We start from the raw sequence: 12,046 nt of genomic DNA, 5'->3' as shown, positions 1-12,046 counted from the left end.
CCCACAAACCGCGAGATTGTGACCTGAGCCAAAGTCGGACAGTTAACCGACTGAGCCACCCAGATGCCCCCAAAAAAAAGCTTTTTAAATGTACAAGTGAAATTAATGATAGAAAAGAAATATTCTTTTCACACTGAAATCACTTCTATTTTCTAATTTAAGGATGAAGGCCTGCTCCACGAAGATTTCATCACTTTACATATCCCACTTAGGATCAATATTCTTATATAAACTTATTATACAATGTTAGACTAGAATCAAGAAGTTAAAAATATTCTCTCACACCACAGAAACTGTCTAAGGATACAATTATAGCATAAACCTGAAGAATCAATGTTACCTAGAGATCATGACAAACCCCAGCTTGTACCAGTTTCCGTTCCCTAGAAAGAAACAAGCTCGTAGGAAAAGCATTCACGAGGCTACGAGGAACAACAGCGTGAGAGAGCCGGGCTGTACCCTAACCACTCTGGATGGGCCATGCACATGCAGAAGCCAGCAGGGCTGTGACTCACCCTAAGACGCTGCCAGTAAGACCCTTGTCCTTTGGGCACTCCCAAGGTTTTTGAGAGAGCTAACAACTGTTAACAAAAGGGCCAGACCTTAACAAAAGCAGTCTATCAAGAGACAATCTCCTGGGGAGGCATCATTTAAGGAAGATTCCTGCTCTGTGGCTAGGAAGAAGTCTTGGGGATTGATGAGGCCCTGTGATTGCCTAGCTTCACAACACCCTACTCAGGTAGAAATGAAGGCACAGAGAAGACAAAATCTAAGAGCTCACTCAAGTCATTTTCCGTGTGAGTATCTAAGCCGAAGTGATGTTGACAGTGGGCTTGGACTGTTACATTTGTGGATAATCCATACGATAGCTAAAAAGTCACTACAGAGTTCTACAGTACTCTTAAATTCTTATTTTCATTTCATTTGCACATAGTTCCTAGACGTACCGCGTGCCAAGCCCCGTGCGAGGCACTTGGAACTCCAGTCTGGCAGAGGAGACAGGCGACAAACAGTTACGATGGCACCTCACCTAACCTAGGAGAGACAGGAAAGGCTTCCAGGAGAAAATAATACCCAAGCTGAGATTGAACAGATGGACAGAAGTAAGCCAAAGCATGGAGTGGGAGGAATAGGAAGAAGGATTTCCAGGCAAGAGGAACAACAGGCGCCAAGAAAAGAGAAAGTATGGCACATTCCAAAATGGCCCCACTCCAAGCATGGCGGGAGCGGGAGTGCACGACAAATGAGAGACGACTAAGACGTTATGCCATGAAGGGTCCGCGCAGGCCAAACTAAGGAATCCGCATTTTTACCTCCCAAGGGCTAGGGAAAAATTAACAGACATGAACCAAAGGAGAGACATGAGCAGAGATATCTTCAGAAAAAGCAGTCGAAGAGCAATGTGAAGAGAAACATAGTGTAGTGATCAAAAGCGTCAGGTGTGACACAGACTTGGGTTGGAAGACCGGCGCCACTAACACTAGCTGTGTGGCCTTGGGCAAGATAATTTAGCCACTGTAACAAAAGAGAAAGTAAAAATACCTACCTCATAACGTTGTTATGAGGACAGAATAATGCATATAAAGGGTGTAACACAATGCCTGGCGTAATAAGTCGTCAAGAAACGTCGGCCGCAGTGGTGATGGTGGTAGTGACCACAAAGACGGTGGCGAGGATGGTTATTATTGTTCAGAATCGATTCAGAAGGAACAAGGCTGAGGTAGACAAACCAGGTGGAAGGCCGTTATATTAACTAGACAGCAAAAAAGGATTTGAACGGAGGCAGTGGCTGCAGAAATGAAGAAAACGGGAAAGAGTCTATTGATACCGAAGAGGAGGAGATCCAGAAAACTCCGTGATGGCTGGACATGACTCATGAGAGAGCGGAGTCCAGGATGAAGCCCAAACTTCACGTCTCCATTTCCTCACTCCACAGAAGCGTAACTGAGGTCACCATGGCTTCCGTTGGCTAAATGCAGCAGGTATTTGTGTGATCTTCGCCTTACTTGCCCTCTCAGGAGCATTCAAGGCTGCCAGCTCCATGACTTCTTGACCCAACAACTTCCTGATTTTCCTCACCTCCCTCTGGTGGCTTTTTCTGTCTCCTTTGAAGACTTCTCCTCCTCCCAGCCACTACATTCCTCAGGGTTCAGTCTTACCCCACACCCTCCCCTCAGGTGACACTATTCACAAACTTTAATCACCAAATATGTGAGGGCAACCTGCAGATGTACGTCTCCAGAGAGCTCGTAACTTTCTTCTCAGCCACAGACCTATATATCCAACTGTCTATTTGACAAACCACGTCTGGGAAGTTTAAGAGGCCCCTGGGGCTCAACATACTCAAAATCAAATTCATCACCTTCCTCTACAATTCGAGAAGCCTGCAAGCCGGGAAACCAGGGGTATCACTGACACCTCTTATTCCCCAGCTCTCATTCTCAGTGCATCTGTGAGTCTCCTCAAGTCACTTCCTAAATATCTCCTACACCATCCCCTCCCCACCCCACCCCCCACCACCACCCCCACCCCCCACCCCCGCCATCCCTTTCCCCAACAAGTCTCGCCCTAGCTGCTGGAATCTATTTCTGACCCTGCAACAACCTTCAGCGGTGCCCTTGTAGCCACATGGTCCCCGCTTCGAGCCACTGTCTACCCTGCAGCCGGAATGATTTTCAAAAGGCAAACTTGGTCATGTCACCCCTTGCTGAAAATCCTTCCGTGGCTTCCTCTTTTCCTTTAAATAGAGCACACCAGGCTCCACATGCCCTGGCCCTGTTTGCCTTTCTCATAAAATGTTCTGCCTCTCTCTTTGGTCCAGCTACTCTGGCTCTTTTTAGCCTTCAGCAAACACAGGCTCCATTTTTCCATGACGCCTTTACATACGCCATCCTGTCCGCCGAAAAGGTTCTTTGTCCCCTTTCGCTGTGTTATCTCCCACTCCTCTGGTAAACTTAAGCTCATGCTGCTTCTTCAGAGAAACATCTCTGAGTCCCTATAAGTAAAATCCACCTTTAATAGACTCTCACGGTATCAAGTACCTTCCCTGCACTCATCATGATTGCAATGCTCTGTTTCTGTGATGGTCTGATTAATGCCTATTTCAACAACTTGATCATAAATTCCAAATGGGCAAGGACCATGTATGTCTATTCCTCCCTCACCGTTATAGCCTCTGTGCCTAGAAGAGTGTCTGGCACATAGTAGGCACTCAATAAATATTTGTTGAAGGGAAGAACTAAGTAAATAATAAGCCCGAAAAAAAATGATGTCCCTGAACCAAGGGAAGGCAAAAAGGGAGTGTTTTTAAAAGAGACACAGAAAGACGAGACAGAAAAGTTTTTAAATGATTCCACTGATTCTAGAAATCCACCCTAAAGATCAGGTAAGGGAAGAGAATGAGCTACTAATACATTTTCTGAATGCTGTATTAGTCTTAACAGCAGTGCAGTTCAAATTGTGTACAATATTTTAGTTCAGCCATATTAATAAAGAATGTTCTACTCATTCTGTTTCCAAAACTATATACACTGGTGAAAAAGCCATTTTTTTCTGATGAGCTAAACGGACAGGATCAATATAATAAAGAACACTAAAACTATAGATTACCTTCATCAATGTACCATGTGTTTTTTGATTTGGATTGTGGTTGTGAGTCAACAGAAGATCCATTTAAGGTATAAAATAATTCAGATCTGTTTCTATTTCCAGGGTCTGAGGTAGGTCCTATGGATCAAGAAAAGTTTCTTTTAAAAATAAAGTCAATACGGTGTGAAAGTTTTTCCCTAAGAGAAATTAACATACATATGATGTTAACAATTGCTTAAGAAAGCAATAGATGTATACAAACGCAATGTATTTTATTAGCGTCTTCAACTTTTAAAAATTTGGTAACCATTTTGGCAATGTCAAAAAACTCTTCCACCCAAGAATCAATATAGGAGGGGAACAGGAATAAGTTTAAAAGAAAAGCCTGCTATTTTTTTTTTAAGACCAACTGCTTTTAAAAATTACTTCATGTACTATGGTTTATTTCCAAATGTCAACAGCACCATTCCCCAATTTCCCCTGATGAACCTGTTAGTTCCCAAATTTAACCTGTTAATTTAAGACAGTTCCTTTAGGAAGAAAGTGATCTTTAAATGTTGTAGACCTAAATCAATGCACAAATTAAGTTTAAAAAATATAAAGTTTAAACAGTTGGGAATTCTCGGTCATCAAATTCCTTGCTTCACTGCTTCACGTCTTTGAAAACAGAAAGCAGAATTATTTTTTTCTATATTAGATTTATTAACGTAAGAAAGAGTGAGTGTGGCCACATTACAGACCTTTCAAGGCATTACCCTGCCTCAGTACTAAGAAGAAATGCTGTAAGTGCGACCAGGGGGGTCTCCAGAAACCATAAAAAATCTGATTTTAACTTTTCAATTTAAAGCAGATAGCTCTATACTTTATGCTTTTAACTAAGATCTGCTACAACACAAGTAACGCACATGTCTTCAGAAAAATCTGTAGGCTATTTATATTTAAGTGAGAATAACACGTGTGAGCTATCCTATCTAGATCTACAGGTTGACTTAAAAGATAACTATTACGTGTGTGTCCTATTTAATCCTAAGTCGCCCCAGGTCCAGGGTCACATAAAATACTTCCTAAAATACAATTTCCTTTAAAACGGGCCAAGACAAGTTTTTGTTCACCAGATAACTGAGGAAACAATATTCTTCTCCTAACCCACATCTGAGTTAACAAACATTCTCACAGCTTTTTAAATGAGCTGTTTCGCTTGTAGAACTACCATCCTTTAAAACTATAAAATATGTGGAAGCCAAAGAAAAACGCGAAGAACTCCACATGCATTGTGAGGGAGTTTCTGGAAGAGAGACAAAAATTCTTGCTTAGCAGTTTGGAATTTAACTTGTGCCACATTTTGTTAGCAAAATCCACATAATTACTCCCGATATGCTTCATCCCATCTAACATTATCCAGATATGGTTCTTCTGTACAGTTGCGACTCTAAACTCGAGGTTCAAATGTCACAAGTAGGGGCTTCCAAAAACCAGCTGACAGAAACCAACAAAAGACAACAAGGTCCTCCCAGAAAACTTTTCATCGCCTAAAAAAGGCTGGGAACTCTTGGCTTTAGCAAGAGCGTCTATAAACAATTTTTGGTAAAATACTAAACACGTTGGGAAGAAGAGAGCCTACATGTACACTGAGGAGTAAAACCTTTCAACCTTTTTTCAACGCTATGGCAAATCAGATAGCGTGTAAATATCTAAGAACCGTAGCCTACTGATCCATACCTGTAGCCTTTGGTTTATTATGACTGGATGAACCTTTGTCCGCAACACCTCTTGACATAAAGGCAAGTTTGGGAGGCCTCCTTTCCTGTGTCACGCTATCTGAAATGGTAAACGTGTTTTTTTAAGGATAAAAGCAAATTCTTACAGAAGAGAAACAATTAAGCAAGCAATGACAACAGCAGCCAAAAAATACCTCTTTCCTACAAAAAGGCAGCATTTCCAACAGCAGTTTTACAAATTTTTAAAGGTCGACAAAAGTACTCAAAGAGGATACGGGGGAAAAAAAATCAATGCTGTACTTCAAAACGTAATTTCTACAAAATATGACCCAAATACAATTCAGCTAAGTGCTTTAATGTCTTGGAAATTTAATCAATTTAGTCACTATTGTTTGATGTGTTAAAACACTACGGGGACAGACAGCTCCACTAAGTTCTTTGCAGGAGGTCCCCAGGTGTCCCCAGAACACCCAGTGTGTTAGGAAGTGCTCCAAGCTCAAGTATTTCTAGAAGATGCCGAGATAAACAAAGGGAAGCACATTTCTTTACCGCATAACACCAGAACCTTTAACATGCTGATGTGTACTGTGAATCTTTCAAAGAGGGATAGAATAAACATATCTTATAATATTTTTTGTCCCAGTCTACTTAGCATCTCAGATTAATGTATTTCATGGAACACAGTTTGGAAAAAATCTGGTTAGAAATATGTATTAGTTGTAAAAATCATGTATGTTAAGAATAACACTGACAAGTATACAAACATATACAACATATAAACAAGAAAGACGCAAAGAAGCCTACACAGATTAATGATGAAGAAAGCCAGAGAAAAATATCAATAATATTTTTGAAGAAAACACTTGAAACTCCTTTTTGGAATATTAGGTGTGATAAATTTGGCAAAGTTGTTTCTGATACGTAGCCGACTCTAAACCTTAAAGGCCAGTAATTTTCATGAGATATTCACAAATACTGATCGACCGAACGTAGAAAAGTCAATCTGCAGTTTTTCCCCTGGAAATTTCAACAACATATCTGTAGAGTCCAACGTGACACTTAGGAGTCATACCTGATAAAGCTGTGTATCAGCAAAAGCGATAGCACCCACAGTGGATTTTTGAGAACAGAAAGAAAAAAATAGGATAATTTTTTACATTTTAAACACAAGGAAAAGGCCATTTTGTTAGAAAAAGGAAATAATACTGAATGAATTACATATAAATCATGTTTGGTAATATATATAAATCACGGTGGAGGGGTGGAGATTGCAGTGTTAATCTATATCTTAAGGGTCTCAGAATATGATCAAATGAAAAATTATTTCAATTCAAAAATTATACTAAATAACCATGGTTTCAACCAGGTGATATAGTAAAAGCTATTTACTAATACTTTGATGATTAGCCATTCAAATATCTCCAAATATCACAGATGAAAGCTACCATGGAAGGTAAAATTTCTTAGTCACTAGCAACAGTTCCCAAATTACAGCATATAAATTGACTAAAGAAAACAAATTCCCACTATTAACTGTAATTACTACACATAAGTCTGTGTTCAAAAGATATGCACGTGCATACTGTACCCTACATGCATGATACAGTTAGTGGTAATTCTAACAAAGGCAGCAAATGCTCTTAAGTGAGGCAGCCTGGCAGTAACAGGCCACATGGACGAGCCACTGGGGACTGGGACCCTCCTGCTGGTGATTAGGGGAGGGCTTCAAAGACCGGGAATATGACAAGCACTGGAGTTGGAAACAGTAGTTATCTTCCGCCGTATCACAGTGACATCTGCCTAAAATGAAATCTCCTGATTTACCTTAGGAGACAGACTTAGACTTTGTCTGAGAGAAGGTCAAATACTGATTTTGAGGAACAGATATTCCTACCGAATTCTATGCAGATGAGGGGTCGTATGCCACATCTAACCTGCCCTCCAGCAGTGACATACCAAATATGGTTTCCTTGCCACTACTATGCTCATGATCCCAAACCAAAGCCTTCTGCCTCGAATGGAGTTTAAGAGATTACCACCTCAGGGAAAGGTAAGTATAGGAAAGTAAGCAAGATAAGGAATAAATTCGGCAGACAGTTTTGTGAGATTAAAACAATTCTGCTTGCTATTAAAAGAGACAGCATGACACGTTCACCAAATGGCATGCACAAAAATGTGCCTAGCATCCTTATTCAGAATAACCAAAAGCTGAGACAATCCATTCTACAGCAAAGTAGCTCAACAAGTTGTGACCTGTTCGTACCATACAATACTGCACAGCAATAAAAAAAAAAAGAAAAAGAAAAAAAGAATAAACTACTGATATACACAACATGGACGTTGTGTTGAGTAAAAGAAACCAGACGAAGAGTATCCATTACCTGCACACAGCAGGACGACATCCAAAATGATAAAAGTACATGCGTATCCCTACAGTAGCCAAGATATGGAAGCAACCCAAGTGTCCACCAACAGACGAATGGATAAAGAAGATGTAATACACACACGTGAATATTACTCGGCCATAGAAAAGAATGAGATCTTGCCACACACACAACATCGATGGACCTGGAGGGTATTACGCTAAGTTAAATCAGTCAGACAAAGACAAATGCTGTCTGATTTCACTTATGTGTAGAATCTAAAAAAACGAAAACAAATAAAACCAAACAGAAACAGAATCCTAGATACAACTGGCAGTTGCTGTGGGCAGGGGGAGGTGGGCAGGCAAATGGCTGAAAGGTTAGATCAAGGGGTACAAACTTCTTTGTAGTAAAAAAAAAAAAAAATCACAGAGATGTAAGGTACAGCATAGGGAATACAGTCAGTAATATTGCAATAACTTTGTATGGTGACAGATGGTGACTAGACCTATCACGGCATTCATTTTTTTGTCTTGTATAAAAATACTGAATCACTATCTCGTATAACTGAAACTAATGTAGTATTCTCTGTCAATTATGATTCAGTAAAAAATTATAAAAGTAGCAGTTCATCCATCACTCTTGCTAATTTAATCAGAAATACAAAAAAAATCCCTTCGAGAATGGTGGGTTGAAAATCATAACAATAAACTAGTTAACAGTAACAATCAAAGCAGGAGAGATGCCTGTGAATTTGAATGACCCATTAAATTGAGAGAAATCCCTTAATTGATGTGCTGCTTAACATCATCAGCCACAAGAGCATAATTCAGACCCAAATGAGAGTTTAATATCCACGGAGAAAGCTACTAGAGAAAATATAAGTTTACTTGAGTAAAATGAGGTATTATAAAACCAGATACCGAAAATACTATATACATAGCAACTACACAAAGACCTCTATGAGGCAGCATTACTGATCCAAATAAGTGTTTTCCTCCTATTTTAGATCATTTTACATGAAAATTTTTTGAACACAAAACCGGAAGGTCCCATCAGATGACATCAGAGTTGCATACGCAGGTCTAGTGCTTCAAATTAACCTTCTTTTGGGCTCTGTCTCGTACGAGCAGGAGTGCTGTCTACATAGACGACACTTAAGGTGATTCACGCAGACAATCTTTGTGGAAGCCCATATAGCATTATCTATCAGAATATAAAATACACCTACCCTTTGACCCAGCAACTCTACCTCCAGGAAGTTACCTTTTCAAAAAAATATCTTATGAATATTTTATATGAATGTGAGCACCATATATCCCATTTAAATACTCAGATGAGTACAGATGGCGTGGTGTTGAGGGAGAAACAATACATGCAAAGACACACTTAGTATCCAGAACGATCTGAAAATGTTAGAAGACTGAAGGGCACTGACGACATCAAGTGTAACAGGGACAAAAGCAAGGTCCTGCTGCTGTCCTCCAAATCAACCATACAAGCATAGAATTAGAAGTAGAAGGGTGCATGAAAGAAAATTGGGGGTTTCATTCAAGAGTAAGCTCAGTATTCGTTAATTCACTGATTTATAAATGCACTCATCCATCTGTAATGCAAGGAAGGCATTACAGGGGTCGCTGGGAATACAACTCAGACGGTAACAGGGCTTTCCCCCAATTTTTTTTTTTTTTGTCAGTTTGTCGATAGCAACCATTAGCCCGCATAATGGATTACAGTATTCCATTTCCCTTTAGATGCTCAAGTGTTAAGAAAAAAAAAAACAACAACAAAAAACCATCTTCAACAAACCACATCTCACTCAGAGTATCATACCACAGCCAAATGGCTAAAATGACACAAAGTTTTTAGGCTGGAGCACAGAAGATGAAGGTCCCAGAGACACTCAGCTTTGAATATCTGAGGGCTGCTGTAAGGAAAAGGAGCTGCCTCTGTCCTGTGTCCATCACCAGCTCAGAACTAGAATCAGTGTGTCAACTGTGGGAAAGTAGCTCTAAGCACACATCGTACAAGGAGTGACTTTTTCACAAGGATATCTGTCTAAAATGAAATTCTCCTGATTTACTTTAGGAGACACTGACTCTTCTATCTTGTCTAAGAAGATCCAGATGATAAGACAGGAAGTTATCTTTTAGCTACGCTGGAACACATGCAAACCGATGCATATACATGGAGTTATTCACTAAAGCACTGCTTGTAAGAGCAAAAGATTAAAAAGAACCGAAACGTCCATCAGCAGGGGACTGGTAAAAAAATCATGGCACATTCATAAAATGAAATACAATGCATAATTTAAACAAAAGATTAAGTATGCAATACACGTACTAATAGGAAATGATGCCCCAGATCTGCTGTTAACTTACAATAACAGAGGCAACTTCCACTCCTGGGAAAATGAGTAGACATACCTTTCCTATGCCTCATGATAAGTACAACTAAAAACTCAGGACATAACATACAAAATGAGAAGATTCTAACAAGGTGGAGAGGAGAAGGCAGACCAGCTAAGGAGTTCTGGACGTAAAGAACAACACAGCGGCGAATTCCCTGGGTTTTCTTCTTGCCTTATGTATCCCAGACTTAGCGCTGAGGAAGCCAGCAATCTGGAGCCATTAATGGGCACAGACCAAAGAAAGCCCCAACAAGTCAGCGCTCTCTCGTCAAAGGATGAGAAAAGAGGAAACCTAGTAAGACCGAAAAATGTTAGACAGTAATCACTCAACACCAGCCAAACACCACAGGAAAAAAACATTGGCCCTACCCACTCCAAAAAGACCAAGCGGGGAGCCCAGACTTCCACTCATGTGAAGCCGTTACAAAGTGCTCCAACGCCCCAGTTGTGTGATATCAGAGAAAGCCAAGTCGGGAGCCACCACCTGATGACAAGTTCTCCCACCTCCATGGTGTCAGTGGAGACCACATGGAGAGCCCAGACTTCCATCTCTGCCTTACCTGCTGGGATGGCTGGTATCAGAAGAGGTCTAGTGGAGAGTCAGGACTTTCACCGTAACCCACCAGCAATAAGGCCACATTCATCACAGTGTCACTGGAGACCATGCGAAGAGCCACAACATCCACCGCTCCCCAGCAGGAATGAGGAGGCCAAGGGAAGAAGACTTCTATCTCCACCTGGCAATAATTAGGTGGCATCTCCCCGCCTCTTCCCCGGCCATAGCAGGGTCAAAGAAAGCTGGCTAAAAGCTGGCTCTAGATCTAGTAACATCTAGGGTCTCAAAACCTAATACCCAACTGTCCAGGTTTCAAACAAAAATCACTCATTATACCAAGAACCAGGAAGTTCCTAAGAATGTTTAAAGACAGTCAATAGATGCCCACACCGAGATGACAGAGAGGTTAGAATTATCTGACAAAGATTTTAAACAACCCTGATAAAAACACTTCAATAAGCAATTATAAACATACTTGGAACAAAACGACAGGACAGAAACCTCATCAAAGAAACAGAAAGTCTCAGCAAAGAAACGGAATATATAAAGGAGTGAAAATGAAATAACAACGAAAATAAAAAGCTCAGTGGATGGGCTCAAAAGCAAAATGGAGGAAACACAGGAAGTCATGGGTGAACTTAAAGACAGAATAATACAAATTATCCAGTATGAACAACACAGGGAAAATTGAATCAAAAAAAAAAAAAAACACAAAAGAACAAAAGAAAAAGAACAGAGACCCAGGGACCTGTGGGACTTCACAAAAGATCTAACATTTATTTCATCAGAATCTTAAAGGAGAGGAGAAAGACGGGGCTAGGGCTGAAAACGTACTCAAAGAAGGAAAGGCTGAAACTGACGAAATGCAGCAAGAGACCACAAATTTACCAATTCAAGAAGCTGAGCAAACACCAAACAGATGAACCCAAAGAAATTCTATGCCAAGACACAGCATAATTAAAGTTTAGAAAGCTAAAGTCAAAGAGAAATTCCTGAAAGCAGCCAGAGAAAAACAAAACCTATAGGGGAAAAAAAAAGCAATTCAAATGAGAGCAGATTTCTCATCAGAAACCAGGGAGGCCCAAAAGAAGTAGCACAATATTTTCCAGGTGCTGAGAGAAAAGAATTCTTGACCCAGAATCTTATAACCAGTGAAAATATCCTCCAGGAGTGATGGGGAAGGCAAGACATTCCAGATGAGGAGAAACAAAGATCATTTGTCACCAGCAGATCTAAAAGAAGTTCTCCAAAGAAAAAAATGATCAAAAAATAGTCCCATACAAATATACCCAACTGATCTTTGACAAAGGTACAAAAGCAATTCAATGGAAGAAAGAGGTCTTTTCAACAAATGGTGGTGGGACAATTTGACATTAAAATGGAAAAAAAAAAAAAAAAAACCAAAACCAGC

At 40.2% G+C, this 12,046-nt stretch overlaps 1 protein-coding gene across 8 annotated transcripts in view; it reads right to left on the bottom strand.

Annotated features, from left to right (window-relative positions):
- The window catches only part of CYLD (CYLD lysine 63 deubiquitinase), a 69,417-nt gene that overhangs the window by 27,145 nt on the left and 30,226 nt on the right, over nucleotides 1-12,046 (bottom strand). For 5 of the 8 annotated variants that reach the window (XM_045047262.1, XM_045047261.1, XM_045047264.1 and 2 more), the window contains exons 6-8: nucleotides 6,379-6,387; nucleotides 5,308-5,406; nucleotides 3,610-3,726 (exon numbers count right to left, since the gene is read on the bottom strand). The exons of 1 other annotated variant lie outside the window; for it this stretch is intronic. In XM_045047262.1, the coding sequence (XP_044903197.1) occupies nucleotides 3,610-3,726; nucleotides 5,308-5,406; nucleotides 6,379-6,387 (225 nt within the window). The remainder of the gene's footprint in view (nucleotides 1-3,609; nucleotides 3,727-5,307; nucleotides 5,407-6,378; nucleotides 6,388-12,046) is intronic. 2 more of the 8 variants (XM_045047265.1, XM_045047267.1) reach the window with 1 other exon arrangement.

This window comes from Felis catus, chromosome E2 (genome assembly GCF_018350175.1).
Source record: "Felis catus isolate Fca126 chromosome E2, F.catus_Fca126_mat1.0, whole genome shotgun sequence".
NCBI lineage: Eukaryota > Metazoa > Chordata > Mammalia > Carnivora > Felidae > Felis > Felis catus.
The sequence above is the reverse complement of the archived record's forward strand: the minus strand, read 5'-3'. Positions and strand labels throughout refer to the sequence as shown.